At 41.3% G+C, this 19,428-nt stretch overlaps 1 protein-coding gene across 10 annotated transcripts in view; it reads right to left on the minus strand.

Annotated features, from left to right (window-relative positions):
* Positions 1 to 2,123: 2,123 nt before the first annotated feature.
* The window catches only part of LOC133993664 (transcription factor COE1-A-like), a 54,396-nt gene continuing 37,091 nt past the window's right edge, over positions 2,124 to 19,428 (minus strand). For 5 of the 10 annotated variants that reach the window (XM_062432662.1, XM_062432660.1, XM_062432659.1 and 2 more), the window contains 6 exons: positions 15,813 to 15,901; positions 7,054 to 7,119; positions 6,775 to 6,937; positions 5,922 to 6,104; positions 4,590 to 4,787; positions 2,124 to 2,327 (listed from right to left, as the gene is read on the minus strand). In XM_062432662.1, the coding sequence (XP_062288646.1) occupies positions 2,296 to 2,327; positions 4,590 to 4,787; positions 5,922 to 6,104; positions 6,775 to 6,937; positions 7,054 to 7,119; positions 15,813 to 15,901 (731 nt within the window). In that variant the 3' untranslated portion in view covers positions 2,124 to 2,295. Of the gene's footprint in view, positions 2,328 to 3,693; positions 3,763 to 4,589; positions 4,788 to 5,869; positions 5,875 to 5,921; positions 6,105 to 6,774; positions 6,938 to 7,053; positions 7,120 to 15,812; positions 15,902 to 19,428 lie in introns of all 10 variants that reach the window. The other 5 variants (XM_062432664.1, XM_062432663.1, XM_062432666.1 and 2 more) reach the window with 3 other exon arrangements.

Genomic DNA, 19,428 nt, shown 5'->3' on the forward strand with positions numbered 1-19,428 from the left:
TTGTTAGACATGGAGACAAAGCAAATGAGGAGCATCTTAAGGGGGGTGAGTTTGCAGGATTTCTTTCAGGATTTCAGTTTATCTTTAATTCAGTTTTTTAAATTTTCGATTTTTGTTTTGTGCCTTTTTTTCACACTGTTGATACTGTCCCTGATCTTTCATCCTAATTTTTGATTACTACTTTAGCACTGATTTCCGCTTGAGTGGGTTGTTGTCATTTAAACTTAAATACTGCATGAATTGGAGTGATTGTTTCCCTTTTGCAAGCAGTATACCGATCAAAAATATAAAAGGTATTCTTGTGTACCAAAAACATGGGATGATCAGCACAGTTAATGTGATGCAAGTTTTCTATTTAATAAAGTATCCAAATTCATTCAGTTTCCATTCATGGGTAATGTAATTAAAAAAAACTTAAACAAAACATGGAGATATATTTGTGAAGACTTCCTGCTGCAGTAAAACACACAGTTGTACATGGCATTCTTACTGTTTCTGACTATGTGATAAGACATGATGAAAAGCATAGAAGACTGTGAAGGCATTCATGTCTGAAATCAGGGCTTTGGCAAAATGAACATGATCATAAATTAATTAAGACTATTGAATCACACGCCACACGCTCAGACTGCAGGGCTGAGGGAGCAGTGATTTATACATCAAACCATCAGCTGCTTTTCTCATCCTCGCACACCTCGGGCCTTTAAGACACACCACTGGCTAATTTTCCTGTGCTGCAAACAATGTTTTCATCTTCTTAAGACAAATATTTGTGAAATACTGTGATTGCATCATATTTTCACTGTCAAACTGAACAAGGGCAGTGTACCTCAGTGACAGATGTTTCCACAAAATTTCAAAAAAGTAGGATTTTAAGACTCAGTTGAAAATGTAGTGACTTGACATTCTTTGCAGCGCATTTAAGACACACCATTGGTTAATTTTCCTCACTCAAGTTGTCCATCAAAACCAGATCAGTGGGCAGGTAATAAAAGAAAAACACAATCTAATAGGCCGGCTGATCACAGTAAAAAAATATTAAGAACACAGCAAACCAAAAACAAAGAAAAAAAATATCCAGAAACAAAATCTCACACACAAGAAAATCAAAGTCAAAATGGCAGCAGTCTTTAAGACATGTTCTCCCTCTTTCAGAGGTCACTGTGGCTGTGTCCGACTTTAAAACAGGTCATGAACGAATTCAGTGGCAGAATGGTTTGGGTCAAATCCTGAAGCAGCTGTTGGCACATCACACTCTCCTCTCTGGGAACGAAGCTGCACTTATTTATGGCCTTTTATAGCCTCTGATTTTATGAATGATTCTATATTATAATTTAGCTATTGTCCAACTATTCTTGAATTAGGACTGTAATTTCTGTTTTGGATACTACAGGGTGTTATTAACTTTCTTCTTTTGCTTGTTAAATGACAGATTTTTCCTTCTCTGTGCACCTTATACTGGCTAAAAGACTGCTTTGCGCTTTCTAGATCTGTATGTGAAGCAAGCTCAAAGTAAATACTGGTATTTTTATTCAATGACTAAAACTGCAGCATCAGTCGCATGCAGTAAGCATCTGAATCCTTCGACTAATTGATAAAATGCAGAGAAAAGAGCTCTTAGTCGGAGTGTTTGTGCTGGATTTGGCAAAGAGAAGTGACAGTGTGTGCGTCTGGTTTGGCTTGTCTGTGTCGGCTGGATTTGACCCTGTATGAATCACCTGTCATTGCTTTTACTCATCATCGTCATCATCATCATCACCATCATCATCATCAGGTATTCTTCACATTATATTCCTTCATTAATGACCAAACTTCATAAATAGAAAATCCCTCATGTCGGATATAATTAGAAGATGATTATCACACGTTAATTGTTGCACAAAAAGAAAAAAAACTAATCAATCACTCGAGGGAGGAAGTGGATTCTTCTAAGTAAATACACTTCCTGTGTCTGTGGAGAGTCATAATGTAGGTGTGGCCATTCTCCTATAAAAGCATTAAGGTGTACAAAGTCTAAACAACTTATTTACTTGCAAACAGTCTTTGTTTTGTTTTGTTTTTGTTTTTTTTGTTCTTCGTTTGTTTTCTTGCAGTTGTTCTTGTGTTAGAAAGGGCCTGAGTTGGGTTTGTTCCTTCAGATCGGGACAGCTGCTTCCATCCCTGACCGGAGTCTGACTCGCACCGAAATCCTCCGACGGGATTGGCGTGAGTGTGCTTGGTTCATCTCACACACAGTCACATACACACACACACACACACTCACACACACACACACACAAGTGTGCACTCACACCTTTACATGGGTGGGACGATCATTCCTGGGATTGCTGTTGGGTGGAGAAAGAAAAGGGAAGGGGGAGGGGAGAAAAAAATTAAAACCAAGCCAAAATAGCCAAAATATTTTCATCGTCATAAAAAATTCACCCATAAATACATCAATATGCTTTCCCATCTGTGCAGCTGTGTGTGACTGCAGCGACATTTAAAACATCAATAGACAAATAAATCAGTAAAATCAAGGGACGCATCATCTGAGTTGGCTGTTTGCGATGCCGCACACACACACAAACACACTTAATTCTGCATGTGAACAGTTGGCGTATTTTACTGTATGTTTGTGTGTGTGCCAGACAGATTGCATCATGGTGTATGTGTTGTATTTAAACCCGAGGGATGGGTGTCAACATGTGAGAGGAAAGACCCAGCCCAAAATGACACAGACACACACACATGCACACAAAACCACACACACACACACAGCAGACTGAAGAAAGTGTTTAAAAACTAGTTTTATATTTCATGAGAAGTGAAAACTGTAAAGAGAAAAGAATTCATTTTTAGCATTGGCTTGACAAAACTCAGCTATTGTTTCAGTCAAGCCTCCAGTTTCTTCTCTGTTACTTCAGTAGTGCACACCCACACACACACACACGCACTCAGATGCACACACACACACACACACCGCAGGGCAGGTATACTGACAGTATAAACTGTCAACGAGAGTCGAACAGCTGTCATTGTTGATCGCTCCCTACTAAGCTGCCAGTGTGTGATCACCCAGTGTGTGTGACAGAGGAAAGTGTGTGTAGCTGCATGTGGGGTGTGTTTATTTCAGCTGTGCTTTGAGGCTAAGCTTTGAGTTCCCACACCCCCGCACATGCTGTCTCTGCACATGCACACACACACACACACACACACACACACACATACACATACACATACACATACACACACACAAACACACACACACAGACAGAGAAATGTAAGCGCAAATGCACGCACAGCTAAACAAAGCCAGAGATGTTGAGAAATAAATTCTCTCTGCCAAATGTCTTTTTTTTTTCTTTTTCTTTTTCTTTTTTTTTTGGGTCGCTCTAAATATCTAACTTCCTGTCTTTTTTCCCAGCCAATAGGAAGACAGGGAGGAGTTACCAAGCAACATAATGGCTTGATCTGTGCTATGAAATGGGAGATGGATGGAAATTAAGATAAGGAGGAAGAGGTTGTAGAGGTGATGCTGAGAGAGAAAGATGAGATAAAAGAGAGAAAAAAAAGACAGACAAGGAAAATCATCAAATAAAAAGTCAGGATGAAAAAGCCGAGAAGAGGTTACAAAAAGATACAAAACTAGGAAGTCATTCATCACAGAAGTGACTCAACAGGACTGAAACAAGAAAGAGCTGAGGAACATACTTCAGGTGAAGGCCAGGCCTTGTAGAGAGCTGGCTGTTGAGTACTTGCTAGAGTCCACAAATGTTTGATCTGGTAGAGAGAGGCAGAGAGACAGGCGGGGAAGAGAGTGATAGGGACAGAGAAATGACAAGGGAAGGGTGATCAGATCGGAAAATAAGAGGAGGAAGGGTTAAAAGTAAAGAGAAAAGGCAGGAGAGAGAGAGAGTGAATAACTGTTTATTCCAAAGATGTAGTACAAAAAGCAGACTTGAATAAAATGATTGAGCATGTCCTCATCTGAGAAATAGCTCATTTGAAAATGCTTAAAATGGGGCGCCCCAGTAGCCTGCTAACCAATGCAACATGGCTGCAACTGCACCATGCACCATGCACCATGCATGCTGCATGCTGATGTTCTAGACCTTTATCGCATCACATGACTCTCTTTCTACCAATGTTTCCTGTCTTTCTAAACTTTTTATTATCAAATATGGTCACAAAAATAATTGCTTACATTTTCCAGACATACAACCAATTGCAGTCATGTGAGTAATACCTGCCTGTTCAACCTGTGTTTACAAGTGGCAGGTATGGATGTAGTATGATGCTAGTTTTATGGAGGAAGTCGGAGCACATGATTGGGTGCACAATGTGCATGACACTGAAGACAGCTTTCTGTGCTGTGGTCTTCTACCACAATTCATATTGGTTTCTGATATTCTCATCTGTGTCGTCAATAATGATGAATTACAAGAGCAGAGTACACTGACGGTATGATATGATACATAACAGAGACTCTAATGACGGATTAGTTTCAAAAATTCACCAGGGAAGTAAAAGCCCTCCTGAAATCATCTCCTGGGGAAATCCTCCCTCTAAACATCTTCTAAATGACTGGCTGCCGTCATGGTTATTACCTTGGAGCCCGTTGCCGTTGGCACTGGTACAGGAGGGTGGAGGAGAGGAGGAGGGCCTGACCACTGGAGCGAAGGCGGACTTCTGCTTAACGGCCGCCGACACCATGTTGGCCGGAGAGAAGGAGAAGACGCCAGAAGAGGAGGAGCAGTTGGAGGGGAGAGAGGTGGAGGAGGCCATAGTGGGACTAGATGGGACAACTGGAGGTGGTCGTAGGAGAGAGGTAAGTAAGGAGAGAGAGAAAGAAGGAAGGAGCAAGGTGGAATGTGGAAGAAAAGGGGGGATTAGGGAAGAAGGGTGAGGAGGAAAGAGAGAAAATGGTTATTTCAGTGAACATGAAGTAAGTAATGATATGCAGTTCATTTTTAAGATGTTTTGGCTGTTTGGAAAACTACATTGAAGTGGGCTTTTTGAGAATGAATTATGTAGCCAAAAGTATGTGGACATATTTTCTTTTGGTCTGTTTTTCATAGTTGATGCTCAGCCACTTGGTACCAGTTGAAGGAAATCTTAACACAGTGATATTTTAAACAATAATTTGCTTCCAACATTGTGGGAAAAGTTCTGGGAGGATCATTTCCTGTTTCCACATGACAACTCCCTCATACACAACGTTTTCAGACTTTGGTGTGGAAGAATTTGACTGAGCTCAAATGCTGACACTCTGGTGGCCAAATCCAGAGTAAATCCCTGCAACTACGGTCCAAAATCTTTTTGAAAGTCATCCCAGGACAGTGCAGGCTGTTAAAGTAGCAGCATATAGTATGGATGGTTTTGGAATGAGATGATACTGTACATATTTGTATCAACTAAAGTCAAAAGATCACATTTTCCTTCATCATCATGCAGTCAGACAAACAAAATCTCACATCTCTCTGTTTCACAATCTCTCCCTATATCTCACTTGGTTCCCGCTAAATGGAAAAGGGACGCAATTAACCAACGTAGAGAGGAGAGGTGTGGCTGTCAGATGAAAGGCAGCATGGGAAGGAGGAAGGAGATGGACGAAGACAAAATGGAGAGGTGAGCTGTGAGTCAGTGATTGCTTTTGAAGATACAGAGAGACAGAAAGCCCCATGGGGGAACCTCCTTACAGCAGATCTAAGACTTTAACTTGCTGTCTGCAGACGTGTGGATGTAGTTGAGTATGTGTTTGCATGTTTTTATCAGTGAGTGTGCAAGTATGTATATGTGATGTGTATTTACATATTCATATACCTTTGTGCAGCCTTAAGTGCTTGTAGTTTATGGAGTTTATGACACATGAGGTGGATTTTTGTACTTTCACTTCACTTTCATTCATGTTCTTTTTAAAGTAATATTTGTTCACTTACTAGCATAAGGCGAGTTGGCTGCAGAGCCGTTCAAGAAAGTGGGTGAGCCTCCCAGGTTGGTCATGCCGCCGTTGTTTGCGTAGCCATTCATGGTGCTGGTGACTGAGGTGTAACTGGTCTGCTGAGGTGTGGAGCTGGGCACATAACCGTGAGGAGACACGCTACTGCTGCTGCGCACAAAACCTGCAGGAAATATGGTCAGGAGGAGGAGGGGGGGGGGGGGGGGGGGGGTTTGGTGGTTGGACAATTGGTCAGTGATGTGCAGATTAAGGTTGGAAATGTGTATGAAACATCTTTAGAAAACAGACTACTTTTCCTGTTTATAGAGGCGAAAGTGTACAGATAAAAAAAATCACTGATGATTGGAAGCATGTGTGGTGGCCAATAAATGAGTAAATAACCTAACTTTATTATTGTTTTTATAAGCTTCACTGTGTTTTTAAGCAATATGCTGCAAAGTTCAATGTTTACAGAGATTTCAGAATAGCTGCAAGCTCCACTAAAAAAAATGTGTTTTTCGTCTTTTTCCTAGAGTTGGATTTTTGAGCTTCACTATGCAGAATGTGAAGCTCAAAAGATTAATTTTACACTAGAAAGCTGTTTTCACATTCATCTGCTGAAAGTGGAAAGTTTCTCTGTGCTCATTAAAACATCAGATTTTAAGGGGTGGGCCTACATGCAGGATTTGTGATATCACAACTAGTTTTGAAGCCAATTCTGGTCAAAAACTATTACATTACATTTATAGAACTTGGATTTCTAATGAGGAAGAAGGAGTAGATGCCATTTTATGGATTTTAATGTGGTAAATATACAAATCTATATTCTGTTGATAAACACTCTAAAGTCTCACCCTGGTTGGCCTGTAAGGGCTCGGAGACGTTGACAGACAGCTGCCCAGTGAAGGAGTTAACCCCCATCATGCCGCTGTGGGTGGAGCCAGACAGCTGGGTGTGTCCTCGTGGAACGCTGTAGAGAGCTTCTGCGATGTCCGCCGCACGCTTCAAGATGATCTCCTACAGGACGAAGAATTCACTTAATTATAATCAATAAATACAAACACATAAAGAAATGCTTTCACACATTTTCCTCTTCCAACGTGGATATTTGCACGTGTGTGTTTGTTCCTTACCTGGTTATTATGGGGCAAACCGTAGAGGGCTTCTACCAGGTCGGCTGCTCGCTTCAAAATTACCTCCTGAGAGAAACCGAGAAAGCAGAAAAAGGTGTAAACACACATATAGTTATCAGGTTTTTGGGATGTATGTGAAGACGTGAAGGCAGGCCCATGATTGCACTTGAAAAATGCACATACACATTAACGTTTTTTTTTTTTTTTAAACACATGCTGTCCCTCCTTCCCCTCTTTTGTTCCCCTGCCGCACACACTGTCAACCATCATCCATTTCACCATCTATTCATGATAAACAAATTGCTCTTTACTGCTTTAAAAGGCAGATTATCTGCTATCAAGTCAAGTGCTTTTTATGCGTCTTAAATGACATCCTAAAGTGACAGGTGTTTAAAATATACTCTAAAGTAAATCTAAAGTGCTCTGTAGGATCTTCTGCTGTGCATTGCTGCTCAAATCAGACAGCATTGATTTGCTGTTAACAGTTCTGCGGCTCTGTTAGAATCGCCATCCTGTCCTTCAAACTGCAACATTTCTGACTTACTTTTCTATATTGCTTATTATTTTTATCCTCTAAAATCTCTTGTGCTGGAAGTTGTGTTAAATTAAATGAATTGGGCGCGCAGGTGGTCGAGTGGTTAGAGCGCATGCCACGTACGCAGCCGACCCCGGTTCAAATCCTGGTCGGAGGTCCTTCGCTGCATGCCACACCCCCTTTCTCTCCCATGTTTCCTGTCTGTCTACTGCTCAATAAAGGTGTCAATGCCAAAAAATTCTTTAAATTAATTTGATATTTCTATGTCCTCTCATCCTTCTTTTCTTTTTCTCAATCTCTCCCCCAACACTCTTCCTCCTCCTCTGCATCCACGGTCCATTTTCACCTTTTTCTCCACCGCTCCCTTCTTCACGCTTTAACTCCACATTGGGAATTGTCTGTCTTTGCCTCCCCGCCCACTAACACCCTTTACAATTTTCTCTTTTTCTCAGTCTCTTTATTGTTTTCTCCTTTCTTCCTATACCCACCCACCCCTCTCTGCCTCTCCCCTCTTTCGGTTCCCACCCTGAGGTCTAAGGTGTCTTGTTTAACAGTTAATGTGTTGTCGTTTCCACAGCGTGAGGCCGCCCGGCGACTGAGAGAAAATTACTCTGTGCTTCACAGTATTAACCTGCGCTGTGTGACACACACTAACACACACACACTTATGGTTGGCTCCATGTGTGCTCTGCTGTGTGTTTGTGCGTGGTGGAACATATTGCCTCTCCATCAGTGTGTGTATGTGTGTGTGTGTGTGTGTGTGTGTGTGTGTGTGTGTGTGTGTGTGTGTGTGTGTGTGTGTGTGTGTGTGTGTGTGTGTGTGTGTGTGTGTGTGTAAGGATATGAGAGGTCACAGAGCCAGTCAGCAGTTTCAGTGTGCCTGCCCATGGTGCTAAATTCAATCTTTTACACATTATTATGGCCAAGCTGGCTCTCTGTTAACCTCTCATTATTAGACTGGCGAGGAGAGCAGTTCACACACACACACACACACACACACATGCACACACGCACACACACAGACACACACTCATGGAAACCTGATCCTGAATGTTCGAGCGGTTCCAGTAAGGCAGTAGCTGATAAACGGGAAGGAAAGATGATCCTCTGGTAACATCATCATTATCAGGTCTGCAGGCTTCTGCCGCTGCATCAGTCAAAGCTACTGACTGCAGGGATCGATGTACTTTCAATAGTTTGTCTGTTTACATCTTTTCATATTTAGACACCCGACAACTCACATCGCCTAATTAACCTCTCCCAGGTTGCATCTGTACATAAAACAGCTTTGTTCGTCAGATTATGTATTCCTCAGTTCAGATTAGAAATGCTTCCAGCTGCATTGTGTTGATATGAATGAGACTAAAAGATCTTGTTGATGCCATTTATGTTTCAAAACTGATTAATCAAAATAATCTAGTTTTGTCATCCTGAGGGCCTAAATGTGTGTGAGTAGGACAGCCTGCAGCAATACTGCAAACAGACGTAATTATTGCGCAACAATTAAAGTTATTTTCCATGAAATTTGGGACTAAATGAATCTTTCAGGCAATAATTCTGTTGACCAGAGTTACATTTTCACAGTAACATGAAATAGATTTGGTGATTTTTAGGTTTTCAGGTTGAAAATCAAGTGAAACATATACTGTACACAACTGTATTTAACCTTTGTGTCGTCCTCCCAGGTCAAATTGACCCTGTCTGTTTTGACTGTTCCTTCTTTCCTCCCTTCCTTCCTTTCCTTCCTCCCTTACTTCTTTCCTCTGTCCTTCTTTCCTTCCTTCCTTTCTCCCCCCGTCCTTCTTTCCTCCATCCTTCATTCCTTCCTCCCTTCCTTCTTTCCTTTCCTCCCTTCCTTCCTCCCTCCTGTCCTTCCTTCCTTCCTCCTTTTCTTCCTTCCTCCCTCCCTCCTTTCATTCCTTCTTCCTCCTTTCCTTCCTTCTTCCCTTCCTTCCTCCCTCCTTTCCTTCCTTATTCCTCCCTTCCATCCTTCCTTCCTCACTCCTGCAGTATATATACATCGAAATATTACAACAACAAAAAAAAAAGTTCACTTTTCAATCAAACTTAGACATTGAATTGTTAATTGACGTGCAAATAATTAATTCAGTGTACACTCGGCTATGTTGGGATTGACCTTCTCCTGCTACATTTAGATGTCTATCAGATGATTTCTGGGTTTACAGTAGATGAATATGATGAATGATGACAGTGGAGCGACAGAAATCGACTTGGAAATACTTTTTTTTTTTAAATCTTAGATTGGTGCCATCTTCTTTGATTCCTATAATTGCTGCTATAAAACCAGATATTAAACCTTTAATCTCTCATTTTTACCTTGATTTATGTGATCGTCAGATATTTATGGAACGTACGCCTGACACGTACGTGTGTTATCTGTCATTTCATTTTCATCTCTTGTTGGTTTTTAAAAATCTGTTTCAATCTTAAAAGTCATCTGATTGATTGAAAGATTCAAGTCCTTGATTGAATTTATTGAACTAATTTAATTTCTTTAACCTTTGGTATAGTCTATTCTTGTCTGTTTAGCGGGCAGTTTGTATTCAGGTAAATATGCAGACAGATTGACTGACAGACAGACAGAAAAGCAGAGGATGAGTGAAAGAAAAAGACAGATCTGTTGGCAGCAAGAAAGAATAACAGGAGGTGTCTGGGTGCTTTTACTGTCTGAGTTATGACCGGCCCCTAATGTGATAACCATACATTACACACACACACATGTTCTATGCATTAGGACCAGGAAACGCTGAGCTGAGCATCCATGGGGGTCAGTGTGTGTGTGTGTGTGTGTGTGTGTGTGTGTGTGTGTGTGTGTGTGTGTGTGTGTGTGTGTGTGTGTGTAACGTGTGCCAGGCCAGCACAGACATGACACACATATGACTTATTCCTCCCTAATGCCGGTACATTAGCCGCTTGATCCACTTCTAATGTCCCATTAGGGATGCCGTACATGCAGGGTCACACCTTGCACAGAGATGATGTCATACTTTACATGTGGGCTCAGAGGGATTCGGTGAACAATCACACACACGAGTATTGACATAAATCCACGCCAAACACACACATCCTCTGGGGGAGCATCTTCTCTCACTCAGTGAGATAGTGTTAGGACGGGTGGTTTCACATTTCTTCTCAGAGTTGAGACACATGAGAGAGTGACAGATATATTTTGAGTACAGGAAGAAGGTTTCATGTCTTTATGTTCATGCATCACCAAGATTACTCATAATTGGTGATGCTGATGACATGACCTCAGTACGATGCATGACATCATCGAAATGAGTTGCATGGCCATGTCAGCTGAGTGACTCACACAGGAAATCACACAGTCTAACGGGGTGACACACATTGGTCAACCTTTCCAAACTGAACTCCTTCACTGGGAAACACTGAAATCTCAAACCACAAACTCAACTACAGACTTTTGCATTTCTGCATTGCTTTAGGATGCTGTCACTTAAAACAACATGTCATTGAACAAATATTACATTTCTTGGCTTTTTTAGATTTTAGATGCTGCACAATTGCTATGAAGTCATTGGACAGATACGTGTGGACAAGAAGTTTACTGTATAACAACATACAGTATAACTTGAATACATTTAACTTTATTTTACAGTCATACTAATACACATAATGGATTGTGTGCCTCTTTTCTAGTAAACATATTCCCATGATCCTAGCTCAGGGTGGATGCAGACACAGTGGGATGTTTGTGCTTCAAAACGTTCATGGAAGAGTGCCGTTTGTGCAATGACATCACCTTTTATTCATTACGTTTTAGTAAATAATCTAAAACCCATGAGAACCATTATTGTCTTTTAGTGCTGCTTTTTTTTCTTCCACCAGTTTTTTTTGCTGCAGTGTGGAAGGCACTACAATCCAAGAGTGCTGATTGATTTCTTTGTGCATCCAGAGAGGCATTTCTGCTTCTTACTTGCTTAGTTTCTGGCAGATCGCCCCACACAGTTGATCAGAGTATAAATACTGTTTTTATGGCAAAATTTTGTTCTTGATTATCAAACAATTTGCAGCTCTGGGCTGATATTCTTTACTTCAGAACAAAGATTTAAAAAGGCGTACATGAAAAAAAACGGAACATTTGCAGCATGCTTATTAGTTGCGGCTGCACTGAGAAGCTGCAGGTCTGACAGTGTGTAACTGGGGCATTAAACAGCTGGTGTCCTCCATCCACTCATGCTAAGATTAAAAACAATACACAAACAAACAAAAAAGTCCCAGGCTGTTTTGTGTGACTTCAAAGTATTCTTCAATAGTGTTAAACATGATAGTGAAAGTACAGTCTATGTATCTTAAGGCTTCACTGTGTGTATGTGTTTCACTGTATATAGTTACTACGGTTACACATACGGATGGATGCTGAAAAATCACTGTGACACAAACTGGCAGCTGAACACGGTGGTGTGTGTGTATGTGTGGTGTGTGTGTGTGTGTGTGTGTGTGTGTGTGTGGTGTGTGTGTGTGTGTGTGTGTGTGTGTTGTGTGTGTGTGTGTGTGTGTCGTGTGTGTGTGTGTGTGGTGTCGTGGGCAGTAAAATCCCCCGAATGTTCACTGAACAATTATAGAATCGGCTGTCCACTAGTAATCCTCTCATACACCCCACTGCCCCGTCCTGTCTGTCTGTCTGTCTGTCTGCCTTCTTTATAGGGCTGGCAACAACTCTTATAACTCAATAAAAGGGCTGATCGATACTCGTGACGAGCAGATGTGTGTGTGTGGTGCGTGTGTGGTGTGTGTGTGTGTGTGCGTCGTGTGTGTGTGCGTGTGTGTGGTGTGTGTGTGTGTGTGTGTGTGTGTGTGTGTGCGTGTGTGCGTGTGTGTGGTGTGTGTGGTGTGTGCGGTGTGTGTGTGTCTGTGTGTTTGTGTGGCGCCACCATATTCCATCACCCACCTCCTCACCTCAACTCACACACACAGTTGGGTTCCATCACTTCAGAGGACATTACATTGACTACCCTAACCTTACCTTAATATTAAGGTCTTTACCCCTAACATTCAGTGATTTACGATATGGGGACTTGCTTTTTGTCCAGTTTAAGAAGGAGGAAGACCGCACACAGACTTGTTTTGTTTTGAGGCGAGTCCCTGCAATGTGACTGTAAACTGATATATGTCCCCACACAACATATAAGTACACATACATACTATTACCTCCTCACATAACTCAAACATAAAAACAAAATAATATATACACATAAAGTATTTTCTCTCTCCCACCTGCATCCAGCATCCAAGTAAGATAAGTCTCTCTGTCTCTCTCTCTCTCTCTCTCTCTCTCTCCCTCTCTCTCTCTCCGCTCTCTCTCCCTCTCTCTCCCTCGTCTCTCCCACCTGCATCCAGCATCCAGGTAAGATAAGTCTCTCTGCTCTCTCTCTCTCTGTCCCTCTCCTCTCTCTCCTCTCCCTCTCTCTCTCCCTCTCTCACTCTCTACGTCTCTCCCTCTCCTCGTCTCTCTCTCTCTCTCCCTCTCTCTCTCTCTCCCTCTCTCTCCCTCTCTCTCCCCCCCTGCATCCAGCATCCAAGTAAGATAAGTCTCTCTCTCGTCTCTCTCTCTCTCTCTCTCCTCTCTCCTCTCTCTCTCCCTCCTCTCTCCCGTCCCTCTCTCTCTCTCTCTCGCCCTCTCTCTCCCCCTCTCTCTCTCTCTCTCTCTCCGTCTCTCTCTCTCTCTCTCTCTACCTCCCTCTCTCTCTCTCTCTAACACACACGCACACACAGTGAGTGCTGGTGGGCAGCAGTAATAAAGTTTCTGGCTTCGATTGACCACTAGCAGCACCCATGATAAATTACCCAGTGCTGCACACAAGAACAGCACATACACGTTTGTACACATACACTGTAACAGAGACAAACATGTGAGAGGAACCTTGATGTAAACAGAGAGCAGGGTAGACCAGTCACATTCATTTCATGCCGTGTGAACTAAAAAACAGTGAAGCGCTCAAAAATCAAATTCTGACATTTCACTTCTTCTTCTGCTTTTCTATGATTGTGGTTTTAATCTGGCCATGAAGGGAAAACTGGAAGTAACAGCACATTTCATTCTGATTCATTGTGTCCGTTGGTTGGATATGTTACTTAATCAATGTATCCAACTACTCTAGTTGCACTGATGGTTCTCATTGTTGCTTTGCCTGGAAATATCTTGTGTGACATCATGTTGCTTATAATAGGCTTGACCAGTTATCCATGGGGATAAGAAAAATAGCCCTAGAAAAGTGCTTTATATTGTGGATTGGGGTCAGAAGTGATATCAATATTTGGTTCTTAAGGTATTTATGGACCAATTTAATTCAAGTAATGTGCTCATTTGTTTTATTCCCCCTGACAGGTAAAAGCCACAAAAGAAAATTTGTTGGCAAATGTTCAGATGAAGCAAGATTTTTCATTTTTTCCTCTTTAAGTTTGCCACTTTTAAAATGTTAAATGCACTCTTCTGTGCAGTATGTTGGCTTTACAATAACATCATACAAAGATGGAGATTTTTAAAGCAAGGAGAATAAACCAATTATTATTGCTAACTAGTTAAGTAGCAACCACATCCGTTTCCATGCTGCTTCATGGGAACCGAAAGCTTAAAATGCAGGTCTGACCAATTAGATTGCCTGAATCAAATTACCCGTTGTATAAATAAATCTAACAAGAAGTGTGGAGAGGAGGTAAAGCTTTATTTCTCCTTTACATTTCAGGAGAAATCTATGGCAGAAAAGTTGGGAGCATTACATATTCTGTTTTAACAAGGTAATACGCTGTAATTCTCTCACAAAGTATGGAGCGAGTGTGTTTGTCTGTAGCGCTTGAGTGTGTGTTTATGTGTGCCAAAATTGAGCCAATCACTTCCCTGAACTGACTCAGCCTTTACTAGAAGGTTGAACTAACATCACTTCTGGTATAGTACACGTCAGGATACTGACATCATTTCCTGTACCAGTTTTCCTACGAAAAATTATGACATTTATTGTAAGTTGCTCTAATTAGACAAGCCTGGTCAGATGCAGCTAAAAGCCTTTAGAAAAGCTAAATCTTCTCTGATTTCTGACGTCATACCTCCACTACATTCCTGACTCCTACACACTTTTGCACAACTTATGCTTTAGTTTACTTGTCAGATACTGATGACACAAACTGCTCAGTAAATGGACTTAAGTCATCATCAATTTCATTTTTTACACATGTGAAATGTCTAAAGGTTAATATGTAAAAAATGCTGTGACCTCATTATTGCCTGAGGTTAAAAACACTATATTGTGCACTGTAGTGTACTGTAAGGAAGTGCAAGCAATAAATGTTCATGACCGTGAATCCACAGACTTCACATTTGAAGTGTGGAGTGTTTGTGATGTATGGTGATAATGCACATTACAAGCGATTGCAAACACATGTGCAGGAGCCAGGGTGTCGGCATGGCTGTGATCACATCACGTCATCGCCACATCATCACATCATGACCAGCGCCCATGCTTTGATGATGTCACGGCTAAGACAGCCAATCCTGGATCAATTCCAGTGTAGATGAGGAGCCAACCAACAGCAGCTGTTTACAGGGTCATGACCCCCACCCACCCAGATCAGCCCGTCAGAGTTGAACCAGGTCAACTTTGTAAGCTCACACACACACACACACACACACACACACACACACACACACACACACACACACATGCACTTTGAAAAGTCGCCCTGCCTCTACAGACTGAGATGACGGGTTTGGTATCAAAGCAGAGCTCATCATTTGGTGCTAATTGTTTACATCTGCTGATCCTTTTAAACATTCTGCTTGATCTCCAGCTGATAAACAAATAATCAGATATGAATGACTCTCTGATCTGGAGAAGATTCAAACACTCAGCCTGTAAACTGGGTAGAGCAGCTCACACACACACACACACACACACACACACACACACACACACACATACACACACACGCGTTCATGAAGAGGTAAAGACGCAACCCACAGGAGATCTGACAACATGTTAACACACACAAAACAAATTAAACAGACAGAAATTCATTTTGCTCTTTGTCTCTTGAATTTATGTGAATGCATCTCTGTGGGCTTCTTCTTTGATAGCAGAGCAACTCTGTGTAGCTCAATGTGACTGAGAAAAGTTACAGGTTTGTCTTTTTGAAGAGCTTCTAAGTAAGAGATAGAGCATCAGATAAACATAAACTGTTTCTGTACCTTTGGCAGCCTCTCGGGATCCCCAGGGTGCCGAGGGATGACCTTCTGAAGCCTCTGGAAACCGTAGTCGATGGTTGGCTCGTTCAACGCTGCGGAGGGCAGAGAGAGACAGAGCGAGGGATAATAAGTAAAAATGAGAAGGGTTTTATTGTTTACTCTTACTCTTCTTATTCTGGTTTTATCCAGACAGAGGTTGCTGAAAAATCTCATGAAATAGGCCCTTCCAAGTCTGGAAAACAGTGCATCTTCAATGGTCACTTCATCCTGCTCGTGTGGGTGTAACAAAAAAAGTCCAGCCAATAAAGTCATGGCAGATGTTTAAAGAATAGAATCACTTTTTTTGCATGTCTTAAAACAATACTGACATGCCCATAACAGCTTTTGCTTGTGGTAATCATCATTTCTCCTGTTCATACTGACCATCAAGAGATCTCTATTTAAGTTTATCTAAAGTTAAATCGAGGCTTCAGCAGTCTGAGTTGAGAAACCAAGATACATAAAAGTAATGTATTGTTTCAATATTGTGTTGTTTCAATGTCCGTGTGAGCTTTTGAGTATTATCTTAAGACATTCTTCAGTATGATCTCATTTCAAAAACTAACATGGTAGCAGACCGTGGCTGTTAAAAGCTGCACCCATTTTCTGACAGTTTATTCCCATGTACCATGATGGTATCAAGAAGGGTTGTTTTATTATTATTATTTTTGTAAAACTGGGTTGGAAAATAATGAACCTCCATAGCATGATCTCAAAGAGCCTGGAGGTTGTGACTGAACATTTGGCGGTTGAAGAAGAAGAAAACCACATCAACAACTGCCGTGAAAAACATCTTAAAGCATAAAGATGTTCAAACTGCTCCAGTGACGCTGCTCAGTGGACAACAATGGGGGACTGCAGCTTTCTGGGAGGCTGTCAGTGTAAAAATGTGTCAATTTTGCTTTAAGCTGAAGTATCTGATCTGAATATTTTTTCAGGTTGTGCCCCCATTTCTTCACTTTAGCCGAGCATAATCTGAGAGTTTCCATATGACAAAATATATAAAGAAAAAAACCCATAATGTATCATTCTGTGTACCATCCATTAAAACAGATATTGCAGCAAGTGTCTGTGGTTTATCTTGAATAACAGATAATTTTTTAGTGCTTTGGCAAATATTTCCATTACTCTCAAAGAAACTGCTGCAATGTTTTAAAACCTGAACAAATAATACAAAAAGCTTCCTGCATGGTTAGATATCATAAGTGGTAAAAGAGGAAAGAATTTGGGTGGATTAACCCTTTAAGCAATTTTATAGCGATGGCAGCCCTTGTGATGGAGTGCATATGTTTAAATTCTACATGCAAATGTGCAGTGATGAATAGACCTGATGGAATAACTAATGCTGTCAAACGCATCTGTATGATAAAAAAAAAGCAGAAGGTATAATCTGAACACTTTTAAAGAAACGCTTAGTGTTCACTTTAATGTTGCAATTCCGTCATTCTACAGTCTTTACTCAATCAATATGTCAATCAAGTCTGAAAGCTCTGTCGGTCCGTGTGATGGATTAAAGTGTTATGCGTGCGCATCTGCATGTGTGCTTCTGTGTTTATTTGTCGGTACTGAACATGTGTCTTCACCCCTGCTGTTGAACCTCCTACGCTGAAGTTACTGCATATGTGTGTGAGTGACAGATGGAGGGAAGAATAAGAGAAGAAGAAAGAGAAAGATGTAGAAAGGCTGCACTAAATGAATAGAAGAAGGTGTTGGGTGTTGAGGGTGTGTGTGTGTGTATGTGTGTGTGTGTGATGTCCAAGTTTGCAGCTGGAGTGATATTTGGTACTTTCCACATCCAGCACTGATAAATTACTTGCAGCTGAATGTCTTTTGTGTTGCTTTCCAGTTTCTTCTAGTGTGTGTATGTGTGTGTGTGTGTGTGTGTGTGTGTGTGTGTGTGTGTGTGTGTGTGTGTGTGTGTGTGTGTGTGTGTGTGTGTGTGTGTGTGTGTGTGTGTGCATGTGTTTTATGTGTATGTCTGTTTCATTATCACATCACACCCAAGTTTCTGGTTTCTGTTATGTCCAAAACCACTCAATTTGTTAGCAACATAACTTCATAAATTGTTAGCTGTAAAAAGAGCAGATGTTGAAAATTGAAAATGAATGGTTGTAATGAAAATTACTGCTCCAAGGAAACTCTATATTTTAAATTTGGGACAAATTAGGATTTTTTTTACGATTCACATATGATAATTACATAAATATGATCGAGTGGTCTGGAGGAGGTAGGTCAGGGAGGAGAAGAGAAGAGAAAGTGAAGGAAAGGGATAAAAATAAGGAGAGAAACAGTAAGAGAATAGAAATCAGGTGAGAGGAGAGAAGAGGCGAGAAAAAAGGAGGAGTTTACTCAGTTATGGTTGAGAAAAACAAAACTACAAAAACAGCTGCCTAACAGTCGGAGGGATATCAACTGTCAGAATTAACTGCCAATGTAAGATCCACACTCTGTACATCTCTGGAGACGTTTACCCAATTCCGACTCTAATTTAACACACACACACACACACACACACACACACACACACACACACACACACACACACACACACATTAACAAAGACACATATAACAGGATGACTTAAAGTGGTTTCGATGCCTTAGGCCTCAAGTGTCTCCAACCGACTCTTTATTAATAGAACAATATGTACCTTAAATCGTTGGATGGCGTGTGAATGTTTGAGTGTGTGTGTGTGTGTGCGCATGTGTGTGTGTGCATGTGTGTGTGTGTGTGTGTGCATACTTTGAAGCCAAGAGGTTTCAGGTCAGGTTTCGCCAGTGATTTCTATGGTGCTTTCTTTCCACACAGAAATAGAAATAGTATCAGTTCGATTGATTACGCATCAGCTGTAAAAGGCCTCGGTAACACCAGCCGAAGCGCGTTCACCGTCGGAAACACTAGTCACACTGACACCCACAAACACACATTTATCTCCAATCTTACAGACGATGCCATTTTAAGATGTATACTCAGACAGGCCAGAAAAAACTGAAAACGGTGTAGCAGATCTGGTGAGGGGAGTTCAAGAGGGGGTGTGGAGAAAAAAACTGTGTGGATCGTAAAACGGATGGATGGAAAATGTTCGGTATCCCGAGAGGAAACATCCTTTCCAGCACAGAGTACAGGATTATATGTATCCAGTGATTTATGAGCAGGTAGGCTCTCTTTAGTTTACACACTGGGCCTTTCTGTCATGTAGGTGTGTATGTTGGGATGCTTGGACACTAAAACGTTGAACTGGGCTCGTGCCCATGAGCCTCCAGCTGTTTGGCTTCGGCTGAAAAATTCCCAAAGAAAGTATCAACTACCCCAACAAGCCCTCCAACCTGAACGACAAAACAGGGCCCTGTTTCCCAATAATACCTGATCTTAGAAGTTAAGTTTTCTAATAGTGCTTCTACCAGTGCTCTTTAATTTGAACACTCGTCTCCCACAGCAGCACTTAAGAGTAAGTATATGTGAGCACAGTTCACACACAGTACATGCAGTTGTCTCTGGTGCTGAATAGAATGAAAACACTTACAGTTAAAGTAACATTGCATATTAAAGTGTCTGTAAGTCATGCTATAATTTAAAAAAT

Source organism: Scomber scombrus, chromosome 14 (assembly GCF_963691925.1).
Source record: "Scomber scombrus chromosome 14, fScoSco1.1, whole genome shotgun sequence".
NCBI classification, from domain to species: domain Eukaryota; kingdom Metazoa; phylum Chordata; class Actinopteri; order Scombriformes; family Scombridae; genus Scomber; species Scomber scombrus.